Consider the following 20,563-nt stretch of genomic DNA (forward strand, 5'->3'; position numbering starts at 1 on the left):
CAATCACCTGAGGAAACAAATGTGTAGACGGGTTTTTCATACCGGCTAACAACTTACGTTATTCAGCGTGGAGCCTCTTATATTTAACCCAAGTTTGGAATACATTACAGCACAATTTGTTTGCGTGTTTTCAACGATTCAAAGACTCAGACGCGAGAAAAATATAATCTCATTTTATTTCAAATTCATGTTATTTCTTTTGAAAAAATATTCTGTAGGATTCAGTGGCATATAGTATCCTCATGTTTTCTCGACCCACCAAATGGCTTCGCCAACGCGCGCTGATAGAGACGAAGGCGTTCTACATTCGCTTGTGTTACTCCATTTCATTCGTTTACATGGCCTTATTACAAAAGCAACTTTAAATTAATGTCTAGAATTCAGCAGGTCGTTGACAGTTTTATGTGACAGCCTCGCTGCTAGCAGTTTTTTTCAGGCAATATGTAAATTTCATCTGTTAAGTTTAATCATTAAGAAACGGGCAAACTTTAACCTGAAAAGTGCACATCTGATTGTGGTTCTCTTACTTCACACATTCTGGAAAACAGTTGTCATAAGTTGGTTCTAAACAAATTACTCTGTTCTTCATCAACAATTGTTTTCGCCATTTTTATTCCTACAACAAAATTCACTACGTAATGTTTATAAATATGTTTTATTTGACATGTTCAACTGAAAGAAATTAACAAGCAAAGATCAACGATAAAAATGTGATGCTTCGGCGACTTCATGAAACAAGGAGCAAAATGTCAACTCTTGGATACCATTCGCTTCAAACTCCTCAAATGTTTCTTAATTTAGTTTAAAATTTATATCAAGGAGGTCTTCCGTGACATTTTAATGTTCTCCCGTTATCTTGGGGAGTTGAGTGTGTTTGCTATTATACCTACATAGCCAAACCCCTAAAATGTCTCTCTTTCGGTCATGAAAACGCAGAATTACCGCAGACTGAAGTCTAAAAGAGAAAAAGGAAAATCGACTTCAAAAGAGACCTGTGGATTTAAACAGTTGTACAGGGGTAAATAAATGTCTTATGGATGCTGAATTTTATACCGATCCCGTTAAATGTTTCCGTTTTTGGTCAAAATTCGCCGGCGCCTCCAGTCTACAGATCCTCTTAGAAAAACCACGGAAAATGACCTTATCGCTTGTTTTCATACAAGTAGATAAACTTCCTCAGTGTCCTCTAAAAAAAATTTTGTAAGTCTTTCTCGGCAAAGAACATGCACGGAACACAGTTGTCCGATTTAGTCTAACTTTCCGTCCTTCAGTCAACATTTTGGCGCCTCCAGTATACTGATCCACTTAGAAAAGCCACGCAAAATGACTTTATCGCTTGGGTTTATACAAGAAGAGGAACTTCCTCTGTCCCCAAAGAAATATTTCTTAGTGTGTTTCGACAAAAATATCTGTTTTTTTTTAATATATGCAGACCTTTCACTTCCATGTCTCGCAGATGTTAAATGTGTAATTTGAGTTGAAAAAAAAAAAAAAAAGAAAGAAGAAGTTCTCGCAATATCAGTTTCCTTGTCATGAAACTTAATTACTTCTTTTACTCCAAAAACCCATTAAACATTATTTCGAGAAAAACTCTCATTTGAATACCCAAGACTTATGATTCGACCATCCTCAAACCTCAAGGTTTTAAACATCTACCATAGCCTATACTCTGAGAGTAGTATGTTAAAACAAAGAATTCGAATAATCGCAATTAAGCCAAACAAAAGAAAATATTAAAGTCATATTGACACAACACCAAATTGAAAATGTCATTGAAAGACATCTTAAATTTAAACAACTATAATGTTTAGTCAATGATATTAATTTTCCGTCGTCGATAAAACCAAAACCCCACGGTCCGTTTTGTCGCCGATATACTCTGAAAGTCAGCACGCAAAGTAAAGTCATGCACTTGTTTATCTGCTAACTGGTGAAACAAAACTGAGCACTGTTATTCAAGAGAGGAATTCGTCAGATCTCTCGTCGTCAAAGAGCAAGCAACACAATCATGCCTGAAAACTCGAACTCGACATTGCCGTTCAACACTGGGTCATCTACAACGAGTGGATCTCCCAACAGTACCGACGAAAGTTGCATTTTCGCAGACTCCAAGACAGAAACGGTACTTATGGTCCTGGGCTATTTCACTATTCTCCTTGTATCTCTGGTCGGAAATTCCCTTGTAATCTTTGTCATCTGCAAAAACCAGCAACTGCGAAGGTCGATTAATTATTATGTTCTCAACATGGCCGTGTCTGATCTCTTCACTCCCTTGACAATCATGCCGGTGAATATTGTACGTATTATTTCAGGTTCCACTGCCTTTATGGTCCATACCCCTTTGGTGCTTGGGAACATCTTATGCAAGCTTTGCTACTTTCTCCCTGATGTTTCTTTGATGGTCTCCATCCAAAGCCTTCTGTTGATTTCAGTAGACAGGTTCATAGCTGTTGTGTTCCCGTTGCAGATAAAACTAATCTCGTCCAAAGTCCGTTTTATCTGCATTTCTTGTACCTGGATTATAGCCATTGCTGTTCATGCACCTTACTTTTACACTTTCAAACTGATATCCGATGGAAATTTATATTATTGCTTGCAGCGCTGGGGTGCTAACCATGTGGAAATTCACAAGAGATATCTCACGGCAGTATTCATTACTTTCTACCTGGTACCATTGTGTATCTTCGCTATCTTGTACTGCACAATAGCTTGGACTTTGAAATGGAGGCACAAACAAAGGAAAAGTATGTCCATAAGCGGTCGATCCGGTTCATATCAAAAGAATACACACATTATCCGTTTATCAGTAGCAATACTAACAGCCTATGCTGTATGTATAAGTCCAATGTTTGTCTTAATCTTTATTAGAATTTTCTTGTGGCATTGGCAGAATCCACCTATCTGCGCATTTAAAACCGTGATTCCGTTTGTTTCACTCTTCATGGTGTATTCGTGGAGTGCCATCAATCCATGCATCTGTTTTTCTTTTAGTAAGAACTACCGAAACGGTCTTAAAGAAATAATTACTGCCCGAGCTGGTACCAGTAGTCTTCGAATGACGACAGGAATTACCAGTCTTAGGAAACGTGCTACTAGCTCAGGGTCTGAGCGTATCTGTCTGAGGGTCATTGAACAAGACCAAGGAGATGAAATAGAAGACGAACAAAAGGAAGGGGAAGAGCAAGTATGAGACAGAAGGAAAGGAGAAAATGATCAAGAATACAAATGTGGACGGGATAACGATGGCGAGGAAGAAGAACTGCAGAAGTGCCCCCACAGTAGCAGAAAAAGGAGGAGGAGGCGGAGGAGGGCAAATGATAACAAAGAAAGAATATGTCTATTACGGAGACTTCCTAACCTAAAAAACTGACTTTGCTGACTCTGTATTCGGAGGATCTGTAAATGACATTAGGGACAACTTATATTAACTGGCCGAAAATGGAAAAGACGAAAGATTTCAATTCCATTAAGTTCATTTTCAAAGACTTTCAAGTCACCCGTATAATGCCTTCAAACGTATGTCTTTTTACAGTCTGCCAGTTGAGAGATTCGCCCTGCTGATGACTGATAATACTTCATATGTTGCGTTATAAAAGGGACTCATCAGCACGTTGTGTATCATTTATTTAATATCTACCCTAAACGTGACTGCTCATCTTCAACACTAAGTTGTTGTCTTTGTTTTTTTGTTTTTTTGTTTTTGTTTTTTTTAGCGCGAAACTTGTTGGAAGCCTAAAACGGGGCATTGATTATGTAAATATTCATTACCTTGTATTCGCTGAAGTTTATACTGTCTCCAGTGTATGGAAACCTGCATATCAGACAAAAACTTTGTGAAATCGTACTAAATGATGGCCTTTCTGTAATAGCTAAACACTGCGGGAAACAGACCGGTTGCATTGTGAATACAGTTAGGAAATGCATTTTATTCATTTTATTCTTTCCAGTGTAAAGACGGCTGAAAAAGATCAGGTTGTCAACATGACAGGAATTGTGTGAGACCATACAGAGTGTGACTCATAAAAAAACGGCTGAAGGCGTTTCTTGAAAATAGTCTAGACCATCCGCAGGGATGCGTTGCGGTTCTGTTTAGTTTCAACACTTTCACTAGTAACCTTTGTGAAATCCCGGGTGAATGGGTTCTCAAGTCTGTACCAATTACTATCAATAGGTGAAGGGTTTAAGGTGTATAAATAGGAGGGTAGTTTTTGTGAAAATTAAAATAATTATTAGTAAAAATGTTGTTGTTGATAGTTCAAGCTCCATTTTGTAACATGTATAAACATAAATGAAAAAATTAATATTTGGCACAGCTGTTCCATAGTTAGCTCTCAGAGAAAGCCGTACCAATGCGTTTAGGTGCACTGGAGGAACGAGTATCTTATTTACAATCAGAACCGAATGTGCTCCTGTATATTAAATACGGTTACAATCTTTTCAAGAAGAAGGATCAAATATTAAAACAAGGCATTCATGCCCAGATAATCTTCGTTGTTTTTTGAAAAGATTAAAATGCTTTTAACCCAATGCTCCTACTAGTCAATTAAACAACTCAACAATAATATCTATGGGGAAATAGGGGTAAGGGACGAAGTACCCCAATATAGTAGCTATGTCACTGACAACCATTTTTTTAGGGGTCGGAATCCCTACGGTGCTTTATGAGAGGTGACATTTCTCTTCGGAAGAAAACCCATCGCCCCCCCCCCCCCCCCCCCCATTCCCCGGTTATTAAGAGAGAGGTGATAATCCTACGTAGGGGGTGATAATTCCCAAAGTTACTAAGACAGAGGTAATTTAAGTAATAGGCGACTTTTTCCATATTTACAAAGCCTCATCTAAACACGGCGGGGGTTGGGAGAATTCGAGACAGTTATGTTCGAGAATTCTCCAAACTCCCCGAGTGTTTAGATGAGGCTATGTAAACGAAGAAAAAAGTCGTATATTGCTTTTAAAAAAAAATTCTCAAAAATAATTCGAGAAATGAAGAGAAAGTTTGTTTATTTATTTCTTGATTGAAATAAATTTTATCAATATACGCTCTGGACAATCATATTTGCTACTTACGCCAATGAGAGCGCGCATCTGACAACACATGAACATATCAAAATATTCGTTTTATAAAGTCAAAATCAAGTTGAAATTTGTGGCGAGCGCCGTGTAGTTGACGTCGATTTCAGCTTTGAGTCTCGTAAATCTTGCAGAAAAATACCGAAAGGTCGGGGAAAACTAGAAGAAATGTTCAAAATATAGGATCCTGTAAGGAAAAAACCTTCAAGATGAAGAGTTTATTTAAGCTGAAAATGAATGTCACTGTGCTTGATCACTGTGCTCTTGAAATTAAAGTGGCGTGAAATTGCCCCGGCGTACTTGCCCAATTTGGCAACCTGAGAACATGGTTGAAAAGTTGAATGGCGCGTCGTGCCTTGGGAAGTTTTACTGTTTAGGAATCATAACACAATCAGCGGATCCAGATTTTTGAAGTTATTGCTGGTAATAGTAATAGTAATAGTAATAGTAATAGTAATAGTAATAGTAATAGTAATAGTAATAGTAATAGTAATAGTAATAGTAATAGTAATAGTAATAGTAATAGTAATAGTAATAGTAATAGTAATAGTAATAGTAATGGTAATAGTAGATTTTTACGCTGAGAACGTCTCAGAGAAAATACATTTTTTGCAAATTTGACAGCCAAAACACGGAAAACCGGCCGTACAAAGTTTGATTTGAAACATTTATAGTCTGTAGCATATAGTTTTGTGTTCGTTTTCGTGTACATTTTTAGAAGAAAGAATGTTTTTTTAAAGAATTTAATTGTAGTATTCAGATGCAAAAATTACCTTGAAAAGCGTTTACTGCGTATATTGTTGCTTATAATCCATCAAATATTTTTGCTCGCGCGCGATTGGTCTACACGCCCCACGTGACCGAATATACCCCAGCTAAAACTGGGGAATATCCGATAATATTCCCCAAGTGATATTCCCCAATTTCAAAAACTTCAAGGCGCGTCTTGTTTACAATTAAAATTAATGTCAAGATGAGGGAACGCGCGGTTTGCTTTTGTGACAGAAGGAGAGATAAACCTGCTGGTCGATAAAGCAGTATCAGAAAACAACACGCTCTAAACGTTTTTGACAGTATTCTTAAACGAAATGTTCAAATACCCAAGCTCGTTGCTACATGTTGCGAAAAATATTTGAAGGATAATAACCACAATAGCCTCCATTTGGCTTTAAAAATATGCTCAGATATTTGTCCTTGGACATTATCTGCCCCTCGAAGCTCATGGTTTTCCTCGAGCTTCGCTCTCGGAAAACTGTTCGCTTCTCGGAACAGATAATGTCCGCAGACAAATATCTGAGCATATTTTCGCGCCAAATGGCGGCTATTGATTATATATCAGTTGTCGTCTTCGCTTCAGCTCCATCCACGAGGTCGTCTAAATCACGGTCATCGAGGCAGGCAAAGCGCTTTGGTTCTTCTTTAAATGAGTAACCTCTTTTCTTTCTATATTCTAAATTCATGGCGTAATGCGAATCACTCCGAACGAACATCTGGAAATTATTTATGACATTGAGTGTGGAAATTCAACCCAAAATCGCACTTCTCGACTAATCGATCACTAGCCTAACAACGCTACAGTTATAACGGCGAAAATAATCGAAAGGCTTTTCAAACTCACGTTTTTTGAAGAGAAAATCCTTGCCATTTCATGTTCGTGTCTGGCGATATAACTTGAAGTCCCGGATGTTGACAAAAAATATTAGACGGGAAACAGATACAGCGGTTTTCAACAAGAAAAGAAAATAAGTCTTTGGCTACGTTAAAAATTCCCGATAATTTCATCTTGCCCGACTAGAAATCATCCCCAAGACCTACTTTTTTTTTAGCCACCTTCTAGAAAGTCAGCTCAGATAAATCTGAGCTGATTTTCAAAAAGGTGGCTACAGAAATTGAGCACATTTTGAGACTTTCTAAGCTGAAGGAATATGCTAGTCATTAACAATACTCCAGTTACGGCTCATCACAAGAAAGTAAGGTCAGGAAATACTATGAAAGAGAAAAGAGGGGCTTTTCTTTGGAATTAGACGTGACATTGACACCTGAGTGAAATGAGACATATGACCTGTGATCTGAAAAAACATTGTGACACTTGGTTATTATTTACGGCGCCATGCATGCAACGAATCTTAAATCTCAACCAAAAACCGGTCTTTAAGCGCTCAAGACTAGCCTTCCACAAAAGAATCAGCTTAATCGGGGCAAGACAGCGTTTTAAATTGATTTGCCGTGTTAATTATAAATTCAAGACATAATGAGAATCACGCCAAACGAACATCTGGAAATTATTTATGACATTGAGTCCGGAAATCCGACCAAAATCGCACTTTTCGACTAATCGATGACTAGCCTAACAACGCTACAGTTATAACGGCGAAAAATAATAGAATAGCTTTTCAAACTCACGCTTCTTGAAGAGAAAATCCTTGCCCATTCTTGCTAGTGTTTTCCATATCAGCTTAAGTCCCAGATGATGAAATCAACATTTGAAAAAGGAAGGGTTAGAGCCCTTTTCCACCACAAAAATATACTAAGTCTTTGGCTGAGTGAAAAATTCGCAAAAATTTCACGTTGCCCGAATAGAACTCATCCCTAAGACCTACTTTTTAAAGCCAAAGACTGTCACCTCCTCAACCAAAGCCCACAATATACAAGCCTTTAATAGTCCAAGCCCGAGTAACAGAAAATTACCCCTTTAGCTTAAAAGAGGACTACTGGTAGCATACATATTAGACGAGGCAGGAACTGCACTCGTAGGACTTCTTCCCTCACTAGACTTAATGATGTCCTCAGGAAAACTTTGCTTCAGGAAGCCAAACGAAACGCTAGGTCTAATGACTTAGTTCTGAGCTGAGACCGCGCGCCGAATTCAAAGCCAAATCGTTAAGCGGTTAAAAGACGTTTAAGAGAGAGTGGGGCTAGGTTAACAAACCAGGGAGGGAGGAAGAGAGGGAGGGAGGGGGAGGGTGGCGAGAGAAATTTTTTGTTTTTATAAATATTTGCCAATGACTCATGTAATCTTTTTATTTACTGATGTGAAATTGAATAGGAGACGCTAAAAAAAATCAAATAAATAAATAAATATCTTAAGAAAAGTTAACAAAACGTCAATTTCTGTAGCCACCTTCTGGAAAATCAGCTCAGAAGACACAAGGGTATAGGCTCGAATTTCCAAGAAAAGATTGATATTCTGCTTTGCATTATAAATCACTTCAGAATGATCCGTTGCAATCAAATGAACAAGAAACGGTGCTTTCAAGAGTTGTATTTTTGAGCTAGAAATCATGTTCTTAATGAGTGCCATAAAACAAAGGCTAACAGGTCTCTTAGATACAACATATCCTGAAATGACAGGCTAAGTTCGGGCTTCAAGGCCATCTGTTAACATCAGTTACATTGCTTGACAAAAAAGAAATGTGATTTAGACAAGCAGGGCTATAACATATGCAATATATTTTCATTTGATCAAGCTCATTGGACTCATTTGACTTATAACATTGAGCTAATAAGCACAAGGGTATAGGCTCGAATTTGCAAGAAAGGATTGATATTCTGCTTTGCATCATAAATCACTTTAGAATGATCCGTAGCAATCAAATGAACAAGAAACGGTGCTTTCAAGAGTTGTATTTTTGGGCTAGAAATCATGTTCTTAATGAGTGCCATAGAACAAAGGCTAACAGGTCTCTTAGATACAACATATCCTGAAATGACAGGCTAAGTTCGGGCTTCAAGGCCCTCTTTTAACATCAGTTACATTGTTTGACAAAAAAGAAATGTGATTTAAACAAGCAGGGCTATAACATATGCACCATATTTTCATTTGATCAAGCTCATTGTACCCATTTGACTTATAACATTGAGCTATCTGAGCTGATTTTCTAAAAAGGTGGCTACAGAAATTGGGCATATTGAGACTTTCTTAGCTAAAGGAATATGCTAGTCATTAACAATACTCCAGTTACGGCTCATCACAAGAAAGTAAGGTCAGGAAATACTATGAAAGAGAAAAGAGGGGCTTTTCTTTGGAATTAGACGTGACATTGACACCTGAGTGAAATGAGACATATGACCTGTGATCCGAGACATATGACCTGTGATCCGACTAAACAAGTGTGACACTTGGTAATTATTTACGGCGCCAACGCATCTTAAATCTCAACCAAACCCGGTCTTTAAGCGCTCAAGACTAGCCTTCCACCAAAGAATCAGCTTAATCGGGGCAAGACAGCGTTTTAAATTGATTTGCCGTGTTAATTATAAATTCAAGACGTAATGAGAATCACGCCACAAGAACATCTGGAAATTATTTATGACATTGAGTCCGGAAATCCGACCAAAATCGCACTTTTCGACTAATCGATGACTAGCCTAACAACGCTACAGTCATAACGGCGAAAAATAATAGAATAGCTTTTCAAACTCACGCTTCTTGAAGAGAAAATCCTTGCCCATTCTTGTTAGTGTTTTCCATAACAGCTTAAGTCCCGGATGATGAAATCAACATTTGAAAAGGGAAGGGTTAGCGCCCTTTTCCACCACAAAAATATACTAAGTCTTTGGCTGAGTGAAAAATTCGCAAAAATTTCACGTTGCCCGAATAGAACTCATCCCTAAGACCTACTTTTTAAAGCCAAAGACTGTCACCTCCTCAACCAAAGCCCACAATATACAAGCCTTCAATAGTCCAAGCCCGAGTAACAGAAAATTACCCCTTTAGCTTAAAAGAGGACTACTGGTAGCATACATATTAGACGAGGCAGGAACTGCACTCGTAAGACTTCTTCCCTCACTAGACTTAATGATGTCCTCAGGAAAACTTTGCTTCAGGAAGCCAAACGAAACGCTAGGTCTAATGACTTAGTTCTGAGCTCAGAGCCCGCGCCGAATTCAAAGCCAAATCGTTAAGCGGTTAAAAGCCGTTTAAGAGAGAGTGGGGCTAGGTTAACAAACCAGGGAGGGAGGAAGGGAGGGAGTGAGGGAGGGGGAGGGTGGCGATAGAAATATTTTGTTTTTATAAATATTTGCCAATGACTCATGTAATCTTTTTACTTACTGATGTGAAATTGAATAGGAGACGCTAAAAAAAATCAAATAAATAAATAAATATCTTAAGAAAAGTTAACAAAACGTCAATTTCTGTAGCTACCTTCTGAAAAATCAGCTCAGAAGACACAAGGGTATAGGCTCGAATTTCCAAGAAAAGATTGATATTCTGCTTTGCATTATAAATCACTTCAGAATGATCCGTTGCAATCAAATGAACAAGAAACGGTGCTTTCAAGAGTTGTATTTTTGAGCTAGAAATCATGTTCTTAATGAGTGCCATAGAAGAAAGGCTAACAGGTCTCTTAGATACAACATATCCTGAAATGACAGGCTAAGTTCAGGCTTCAAGGCCATCTGTGAACATCAGTTACATTGCTTGACGAAAAAGAAATGTGATTTAGACAAGCAGGGCTATAACATATGCACCATATTTTCAATTGATCAAGCTCATTGGACTCATTTGACTTACAACATTGAGCTAATAAGCACAAGGGTATAGGCTCGAATTTGCAAGAAAGGATTGATATTCTGCTTTGCATCATAAATCACTTCAGAATGATACGTAGCAATCAAATGAACAAGAAACGGTGCTTTCAAGAGTTGTATTTTTGGGCTAGAAATCATGTTCTTAATGAGTGCCATAGAAGAAAAGCTAACAGGTCTCTTAGATATAACATATCCTGAAATGACAGGGTAAGTTCGGGCTTCAAGGCCCTCTTTTAACATCAGTTACATTGCTTGACAAAAAAGAAATGTGATTTAGACAAGCAGGGCTATAACATATGCAATATATTTTCATTTTAATTAGCTCATTGTACCCATTTGACTTATAACATTGAGCTAATAAGCACAAGGGTATAGGCTCGAATTTCCAAGAAAAGATTGATATTCTGCTTTGCATCAAAAATCACTTTAGAATGATCCGTAGCAATCAAATGAACAAGAAACGGTGCTTTCAAGAGTTGTATTTTTGGGCTAGAAATCATGTTCTTAATGAGTGCCATATAACAAAGGCTAACAGGTCTCTTAGATACAACATATCCTGAAATGACAGGCTAAGTTCGGGCTTCAAGGCCATCTGTTAACATCAGTTACATTGCTTGACAAAAAAGAAATGTGATTTAGACAAGCAGGGCTATAACATATGCAATATATTTTCATTTGATCAAGCTCATTGGACTCATTTGACTTATAACATTGAGCTATCTGAGCTGATTTTCAAAAAAGGTGCCTACAGAAATTGAGCACATTTTGAGACTTTCTAAGCTGAAGGAATATGCTAGTCATTAACAATACTCCAGTTACGGCTTATCACAAGAAAGTAAGGTCAGGAAATACTATGAAAGAGAAAAGAGGGGCTTTTCTTTGGAATTAGACGTGACATTGACACCTGAGTGAAATGAGGCATATGACCTGTGATCCGACTAAACAAGTGTGACACTTGGTAATTATTTACGGCGCCAACGCATCTTAAATCTCAACCAAAACCCGGTCTTTAAGCGCTCAAGACTTGCCTTCCACAAAAGAATCAGCTTAATCGGGGCAAGACAGCGTTTTAAATTGATTTGCCGTGTTAATTATAAATTCAAGACCTAATGAGAATCACGCCGAACGAACATCTGGAAATTATTTATGACATTGAGTCCGGAAATCCGAATAAAATCGCACTTCTCGACTAATCGATGACTAGCCTAACAACGCTACAGTTATAACGGCGAAAAATAATAGAATAGCTTTTCAAACTCAAGCTTCTTGAAGAGAAAATCCTTGCCCATTCTTGCTAGTGTTTTCCATATCAGCTTAAGTCCCGGATGTTGAAATCAACATTTGGGTGAAAAATTCGCGAAAATTTCACGTTGCCCGAACAGAAATTATCCCTAAGACCTACTTTTTAAAGCCAAAGACTGTCACCTCCTCAAGCAAAGCCCACAATATACAAGCCTTCAATAGTCCAAGCCCGAGTAACAGAAAATTACCCGTTTAGCTTAAAAGAGGACTACTGGTAGCATACATATTAGACGAGGCAGGAACTGCACTCGTAAGACTTCTTCCCTCCTTAGATTTAATGATGTCCTCAGGAAAACTTTGCTTCAGGAAGCCAAACGAAACGCTAGGTCTAATGACTTAGTTCTTAGCTCAGAGCTCGCGCCGAATTCAAAGCTAAATCGTTAAGCGGTTAAAAGACGTTTGAGAGAGAGTGGGGCTAGGTTAACAAACCAGGGAGGAAAGAAGGGAGGGAGGAAGGGAGGGAGGGAGGGGGGGGGGGGGGCGAGAGAAATATTTTGTTTTTTATAAATATTTGCTAATGACTTATGTAATCTTTACTTACTGATGTGAAATTGAATAGGAAACGCTAAAAAAAAAAAAATAAATAAATAAATAAATATCTTAAGAAAAGTTAACAAAACGTCAATTTCTGTAGCTACCTTGTGGAAAATCAGCTCAGATATATGCCAAATGCCTGGAACTTGTTATATCCATCGATCGACCAAACCCAGTCACTACCCTGAAAGACAGAGTCAACAAAGGAAAGAAGTGAATAATTAAGAGGTAAAAATTATACGCGCGGGGGGAAAGCCACAAATGAAAATAGAGTATAACCGTTAACCTGCACACGAGTATTTTCGTGGCTCTTCAAGTAGAGGATCTGATTTGTGTGAGGATGCAACGCGCTTGATTTCCATTGGAAATGCTGACGTTTTCTTTGTAGCGCGCTGGTAACTACTTGTTGACTATTTTATCATTTAAAATGGGCATCACTATTTCATGCCTTAGGCGGATATTATTCTTTAGTTAATAGTCTCTTTCATTAGTAGTATATAGACCTTTGAGTAAAATAGACGTCGCTGTAACACACGGTGTCTTCTCGCCTGTAATGCATCATAATCGGTCAGCGTCATTATATCATGCACCTGATCTCTTAGAAAAGAAATGATACCGTTACTTTCGGTAAGCGCAAAAGAAAAAACATTATATGCAGGGAACTACACAGCCTATTAAGGGAACTCCCTCTCTCCTTTTCCCGACAAATCAGTTTGGCAAAATACCAAACTTTTACCAAGTGAAATTCCTGTAGTTAGAATATGCTACGTATACCAAAGATTTGCACTTTGGGTGGTCGTTAACGGGGCGCGGTACTACTATACACTAACCTTGTGACCAACAGATCGTGGTGCATTCGCTACCTTAACTGCATAGTGCGAAAGCCAACCAGTTTCCTTGCGCTATCAAGTTCGAACTGATAACAAAAAAATATATAAAGAACCTGGAATTAGTTACTGATTATCGTATAAGCAATGCAAACCGGTGAGCTGTATATAGTTTTGAGCTATATATATGGCTGCTGTTTTTTCCATAAAAGAGCTTGGTGGTATGGCTAGCCAAGTCACGAGGTGTGTTATTTTAGTCTGGGAGGACTTACTTGACGATGGACGCATGCCAATTTTTTTTTAGGAATTGATAGACCTTTTATTAGCCTGCGAACGCAGACATATTTCCGGTTGAGGGAAGCGTCAGCCGGTAGTGCGTCTGCGTTCGCAGGCGAATAAAAAGGTCTAAGTCATCCTCGTTCCCAGAGAGAGCACAGAGTTTAATGCGTAAATTGATTTGCAGGTTTGTGACTACGACGAAAAAAAAAATACTCGACCCAAACCTAGAAACAGCCTGCTCTGCGGGCATTCCGTGTAAAGAGATATCTGAAACAAACCTAGACCATCCAGTTAAAAGAAAGAAATCTACCCATTTTCAGACATGGTATGCCCCTCAGAGCATTCCGCGTAAAAATAAAAATAAAAATAAAATAAAAACAATTCTGCATCTCTGGGGACGAGAATGGATCTGAGTAATTTAATCTGCATTCTTGTTGCTACAATGTGGCCTCCCTCGGCCTCGCGGATGCTCTTTTGGCTCGTAACGCAATCTTTTCTAGTTGGGGAGGAAAGATTGGGTGACGAGTCAAAAGAGCGTCTGCGAGGGAGCCTAGCTTGAGCTCCCTATCTTGTAGCAAGAGCGTTGGGGCTTTTGTTATTGCGTAACTTACCTGTATAGCATTCAGGACATCTGATGGCCTCTCATTACGGTTATATTTGATGCCTAAATATGACATCTTTCTTTTCAGCGTAGGGACACTAAATGAATAACAGAAATCCAGCAGCAGTGTAAATAATTACATTGGCAATTTCAAATATTTAGCAAAAAATAAAACACCTTCGGCAAATGGTATATATATCAAAGACGCTAAGCTTCAGATTGCTTACCTCCAGTTAACGCCATAATCTTTCCATACATATTCTTTCATCATAGCAAGACTCTTCAGAGACCGTACATGACCTAGCAGGTATTCTCTTAGCTCTGACACAAAAAGAATATGACAATGACAGAAGGAAGCTTCCTACAGAGAAACGAAATCATCAGGCAATGATCAAAAGTATGAACAGCTAGGGTGAAAAACACACTTGTGATTAGTCTAAAAAGTCACTTAAGGGCCAAGCTTCACGGTCAAGCGCATGCGCGAGCAGACAAGAGAATCTTTTCATTATTTTAATTTTGTTTTATAAAAGAAAAACGCTCAGCGCTTATTATCGTGGTTGGCTTTTAAAATTTAAAATTTTAATTTATACTAACACATGTATTGATACATGAATTATTGGATTTCCTGGATATTTTAGATTTTTAAATTTTTAGATTTTAGGTTGTTAGCTAATTTTTATCTTTCTTTTGTTTTACAACTTTATCTGTTTGTTTGTGGGCTTCCTGTAAAGTAGCTTTAAGCTAAGTGGAGTGCCACGTAAAATAAAGTTCTTATCTTATCTTATCTTATCTTCTCTTATAATGAATGATTGTGATTGTTCATTCTACCCAAGCCTTGGCATCCGTACAGATCGACGTTTAAGTTCAGTTTTTCATCTCAGTTAACCCTTTAACCTCTAATATCAAAGAACAAATTCTCCCATCTTGTCCTGTTACTTTTCTTATAAAGGTACTGTGGAGAAGTTATTAAAATACAGTCGAACCTGTATTAAGCGGTCACCCTCGGGGAATGGTTAAGTGACCGCTTAATACAGGACCGCTAATATCAAAGAACAAATTCTCCTATCTTGTCCCGTTACTTTTCTTATAAAAGTACTGTGGAAAACAGGGCCGTACATATCGCGGGGGGAGAGGGGGCAGCTGCCCCCTCAATGAAAACTCAATTTGTTTCTATCATCACACTGATCACAAGAAAATCGACTAATTGACTGAAAAAATATTCCTTCAATGTGAATTCCAAATAACTACTTTGGAAAATCTTTTGAAGCGAAAGCCAGTACCAATAACCAGTTTTCTTATGAAAATAATGATTTTGTCAGTTGGGCTGCCTATGGTTTAGAATTCGGTGTGTAAATAAAGACTGACAAGCCTACCTCACTTTCTGGCGCGTGTTTTAGCCTTTTTAAATCTAGCTTATACAAGTGTGTTTTTTTAAAGGGATCAATTGGTTTTAAAAGCCTGCGCTGCTCGCAAGTATTTGTAGCGGGTTTGGATTTAACCATCATATGTTCATCATCCGACAGGTCATTTTCACCTAATGATTTTTCAGTTTCCTCTTTTGAATTCTCTTCGTTTTGAATATGACCTCTTATTCCGTGTGTTCAACGACGTTGTTTTTATACCACATAGGGCATTTCAGCTGGGTTTGGCTTGGCTCTTTTAAGTGCTTGATAGTTTTAACTGCCTTTCTTGTTGAGATTTGGGTAATGTTAGGACAGGAATTAATCATTGCTTGTATCGTGCAATGAGCTTCATTCTGTAATTGCTGCAATGCCGGGCCCGGATATTAGTGTTTGTCACAAGAAGTTGTGTTTCTTGGCACGGCTATTTGGTTTTTTAGATCTCTAGTAATCGTTGTAGCGTGTTATAGAGCTATGCAACGTGTCACAGTAATACTGAAAAGGCTTAAATTGTATTTAAATAACGAGTGTGTTTTTGCAAATGCTTCGCTCCACTGATATAGTGCGTTTAAATTGTGGAGGCTCAGTCAGTTTTCTCCCTTTGTTTGCAGCAGTGCACAGACTGTGTTTTAAAATGAGAGACAATATTTGCTTCAAGCTAAACAAGATGTTAACTCCATAAAAAGACCGTAAACGTCTTAGAGGCAACTTTTTGTGTATTAAGCGGTCACCGCCGGTCATTTTACATTACGTAGTAAACAGCTTATGCATAAAAGCTAACGTAGCAGCTACTAAATATATTTCGCAGAAAAAAAAACAGGGAAATGTATGGAAAGTTCAAAACACGACTGGACGCTTTCCGTCACTGTTACATCCCTCCAATTTTTTTCTTAAAATCCTTTTTCTAGTGCCAAAAGTTTCCAATTTATGAATTTTTCAGAAGCGATGTTTTATGAAAATTATTTGACATCAAATTTCCATACAAACACTGTTATTTCAAACCTGTTATTTTTCAGAAGCGATGTTTTATGAAAATTATTTGACATCGGATTTCCATACAAACACTGTTATTTCAAACCTGTTATTTTTCAGAAGCGATGTTTTATGAAAATTTTTTAACATCGGATTTCCATACAAACACTGTTATTTCAAGCCTGTTTGCCTACCCGTCAAAACCGTGATAAGGCCTATTTCAGAAAGTAACTAAAGGTGGATTTCCACTGTCGCGTAAATTTTACGTGCGTACAGAAGTGAATTTAGCTGGTTTTTACGTACGTAAATAGAAGAAGAAGCGATGTATGAGCAAGAAGTTGAGTGCTGTTCAACTTCTTAAAGGTGGATTTCGACTGTCGCGTAAATTTTACGTGCGTACAGACGTGCATTGAGCTGGCTTTACGTACGTAAATAAAATAAGAAGCGATGTATCAGTCGCGTGCGTAAACGTAAAAAGTTGAATGCTGTTCAACTTTTTACATTTACGCACGCCGCTCATACATCGCGTCTTATTTTATTTACGTACGTAAAGCCAGCTCAATTCACGTCTGTACGCAGGTAAAATTTACGCGACAGTGGAACTCCACCTTAAGGCATTCGCAGAAAGTCTGATTGTGTTGATTAGCTAGGTAAACTTACGGTATTTAACTGAAAGCAAGTTTTCTCACAAAGAAGTGCGACAACATAAGTTAAGCCGGCGATGGTTCTTGAAACGAACAACTTCACAGCTAGAATAATCAATGACATCGCTAATTCGAAAATATTTCGTTCTCGATCTAAAGCAAACACGACAGTGAAATTAAAAGAAACAACATAAAATAAAACATGATTGTTCAAGACTTACTGAGACCTTTAAGTTGTTTTCCTGTCAGGTCCATTCGCTCCCCAGCAAAGTCACAACTGATACCGTTCTGTCGATCGCCTGAATCGCTGATCCACTGACCGCGCGCTTATTTCTCTTCCCAAAGAAGGCCTGAAAGTCAATATAATCATCCTGTTAATGTGATCATCATGTTACATGTTGTCGCCGAAACGTCATGTTTTAATCTTGCTACTTTTTATTCTGAAATAATACAACAGTCCTGACAAAAGAAACCTCTGACACCGCAGGTCTCTTATGCCAGCGGAGATGGTCTTGTGCTCAGTCCGACAAAGAGGGAGAGGAAAGCCGGCCCCTAGACCTTATTTTGGCAGACCCCTTTCGGCTAGCGCTCACATCTGACTCTCTAACATTGAGTTGCATCTACATATAACATGAACAGCTGTCTTCCAAGTGGTACGTCTTGAGGTACATGCTAAAACTCACAAAACGAATAGAGAAATACCTCGTTGTTTATTTCAACAAAATGATCAGGCAATGATCAAAAGTATGAAAAGCTAGAGGGAAAAACGCACTTGTGATTAGTTCACGGTCAAGCGCATGCGCGAACAGACCGGCTCAAAAATAAATTGTACGGGTCGACACTAAATTCGATGCGACCTTGTGGTGGAACAATCTGTTGAAATCGCGTCCGAATTTGGATCATCCACTTTTCGTTCTTCACTTTTTATAATCTTTGTTTCCTGTTGTAAATATAAGTTCGATTTTTGTAAGGTTAAAAGTGTTTTAGCATCCGAAAACGACATTTTTGTTGATAGCGCGGCCGACCGGCGATGGGACGTTCTGTGGACTCTCCGGAAGCACAGAAGTTAAGCGGACAGAGTGGAGTGGATGTAGAAATCCTGTGCAGTTAACAAGATACGTCCACCAAACGTGGAAAATTGGTAAAGGGATAAGTCTGTTTAAAATAGACAACGATTTCGCGGCACATCTGCTTTCGCTGGAAATGGCAAAGGTCACCAACTGGCTTTGGATGAACTCGCGAGGATTTTCTTGATTTCAATCGTACTGTTTGTTCATATGGAATTCAACTGTCAAAAACGGAGAATTCGACGGACAAACAGCATCAAACATCAGTGTTTTACTTTGGATGGAAAAAATTGAGCAACAGTGAGACGCGAAGCGAATAAATATGAGATCAAATGTGCGAGTTAGTTGTAGTCTATTAGCGGGCTCGAATAGCGGGCAGTAGAAAAAAATCCAAAAGATTTGCGGCAAACTACAAAATCTATTGTAAGGTATTCATTTATCTATACAATTATGGTCATTGCGAGTGGCAAACGCAGTTTTGATTTGCCACTATGGCAGAGTTTTCTCAAATGCATTCCAGCATCTCTGAAGGACGCTCAGCGTTGTTACTAAACAGTCGCACCGCTTCTTGAAGCTTGCGGATTTCTCGTTTTTCGCCTTCTCGCTGGTCTAATAAAATCAGGTTATCGAGTGTACACACTATATAGTAAGTTTATCACTGAATGCTGATGAAATACTGGATTTAGGGAGCTTCTCGGCTTTTCGAACCGCGCGTAATAAAAAAAGGTCAATGCCGCGAGATATCGACATTGTACTAAAATAAAACCGTATACGTTTGCATAAGTTCTTGCATTTCTTGAATGTCCAAGCGGCGCTGCAAAAATCCCCATGTGTTTTACATGGACAGCCTTTTTTTTTTCTTTCTGAAACGTGACCAAAACACTGGTCGGTCATGTCAGTTTTATTTTTATGCCATCAAGTTATACTGAAGACTTGCCCGCCGCCAAAAACAATTGGCTTGACAGCGCTTACGTTATCGCTCGCACATGCGCCGAACCGTGAAACTCTCCCTTTAACGACAAGAGAATCTTTTCATTATTTTAATTTTGTTTTATAAAAGAAAAACGCTCAATGTATGATTGTGATTGTTCATTCTACCCCAAGGCTTGGCATCCGTACAGATCGACGTTGTAGTTCAGTTTTTCATCTCAGTTAACCCTTTAACCTCTAATATCAAAGAACAAATTCTGCCATCTTGTCCCGTTACTTTTCTTATAAAAGTACTGTGGAGAAGTTATTAAAATACAGTCGAACCTGTATTAAGCGGTCACCCTCGGGGAATGGCTAAGTGACCGCTTACATACAAACATACATACATACATACATAAACTTTATCTAGACACGGTAAAAACATCAGTTACATGCACGACAAAAATTAAACCTGATTTACATGTTTGCCGTGTGGGAGTACGAGGAGGACTATTGGCGATCTATCTCATTTCTAAAATTAGTAAAAGATCTAATGGCTCTGACGTTAGATGGAAGGCTGTTCCACAAATGTGCTCCACTGTAGCAGAAACTACGTTTCAAAAAATCGGTACGAGGCTTAGGCAGAGCCAATTTGCTGTCACTATTTCTAAGTCCATAGTCCGTGCTGAAGGGCTTAAGGTACTCCGAAGACTGATCATTTAAAGTTTTAAACATGATTTTCAAATTTTGCTTCTTCATTCTGGTACAGAGATTATCCCCGGTCCCAGCTTACCGCGTAGGGCGGTGGCGCTAGAATAGTAATCTGACTTTGTTATGACCCGAATGGCGCGAGTTTGTAGTTTTTGTAATTTGTCAGCTAATTCGTTGCTGAGACCGTCCCACACAGGACAGCAATAATCAAAATATGGTTCAATAAGGGCTCTATATAGTAATATTGCTGTATCGTCGCAAATGAACGGCCTCAGTTTTTTAAGTGCACCTATGCCAGAGGAGATAATCTTGGCAGTCTTATTAACATGTTTGGACCACGAAAGATTTTGATCGATGTAAAGTCCTAAGGATTTGGTGTGGGGCACTCTATCAATTTCGTGACCTTCAATTTGTACAGTAAGTGAATGGCCACTTGTAGTACTAGCCAGTCTCTGCCGTGAGCCTATTAACATTAATTCCGTTTTGGCAATATTCAGGCTGAGCTTATTTACATTGAGCCATTCATGAAGGTTAGCTAGTACTGCCTGTAGCTAATACCGCTTAATACAGGTTGACCGCTTAATACAGGACCTCTAATATAAAAGAACAAATTCTCCTATCTTGTCCCGTTACTTTTCTTATAAAAAGTACTGTGGAGATTTTACAGGGTCGTTCATAGCGCGGGGGCAGAGGGGGGAAACTCAATTTGTTTCTA

The 20,563-nt window shown here is 38.5% G+C and overlaps 1 protein-coding gene and 1 long non-coding RNA gene across 12 annotated transcripts in view; one reads left to right on the forward strand and one right to left on the reverse strand.

The window, feature by feature from the left end:
• Positions 1-20,563, reverse strand: part of LOC146486014 (uncharacterized) — a 370,416-nt gene that overhangs the window by 316,016 nt on the left and 33,837 nt on the right. For 7 of the 11 annotated variants that reach the window (XR_014860722.1, XR_014860715.1, XR_014860726.1 and 4 more), the window contains exons 7-10: positions 17,383-17,511; positions 14,373-14,466; positions 14,156-14,243; positions 12,569-13,354 (exon numbers count right to left, since the gene is read on the reverse strand). This is a non-coding gene — a long non-coding RNA (uncharacterized LOC146486014). Of the gene's footprint in view, positions 1-12,568; positions 13,355-14,155; positions 14,244-14,372; positions 14,467-17,382; positions 17,512-17,863; positions 17,916-20,563 lie in introns of those variants that run through there. The other 4 variants (XR_014860731.1, XR_014860730.1, XR_014860705.1 and 1 more) reach the window with 3 other exon arrangements.
• Positions 1,105-4,485, forward strand: LOC146486027 (neuropeptide FF receptor 2-like). The gene has a single exon (XM_085101685.1). It carries the CDS (start codon positions 2,009-2,011, stop codon positions 3,188-3,190), a length of 1,182 nt encoding a protein of 393 aa, XP_084957811.1. The 5' UTR covers positions 1,105-2,008; the 3' UTR covers positions 3,191-4,485.

This window comes from Pavona decussata, unplaced genomic scaffold (genome assembly GCF_977016875.1).
Source record: "Pavona decussata unplaced genomic scaffold, jaPavDecu1.1 SCAFFOLD_22, whole genome shotgun sequence".
NCBI classification, from domain to species: domain Eukaryota; kingdom Metazoa; phylum Cnidaria; class Anthozoa; order Scleractinia; family Agariciidae; genus Pavona; species Pavona decussata.

Excerpts from the sequence above, each read along its gene's own strand:
- LOC146486027 (XM_085101685.1), top strand. The coding sequence starts at position 2,009 with ATGCCTGAAAACTCGAACTCGACATTGCCGTTCAACACTGGGTCATCT.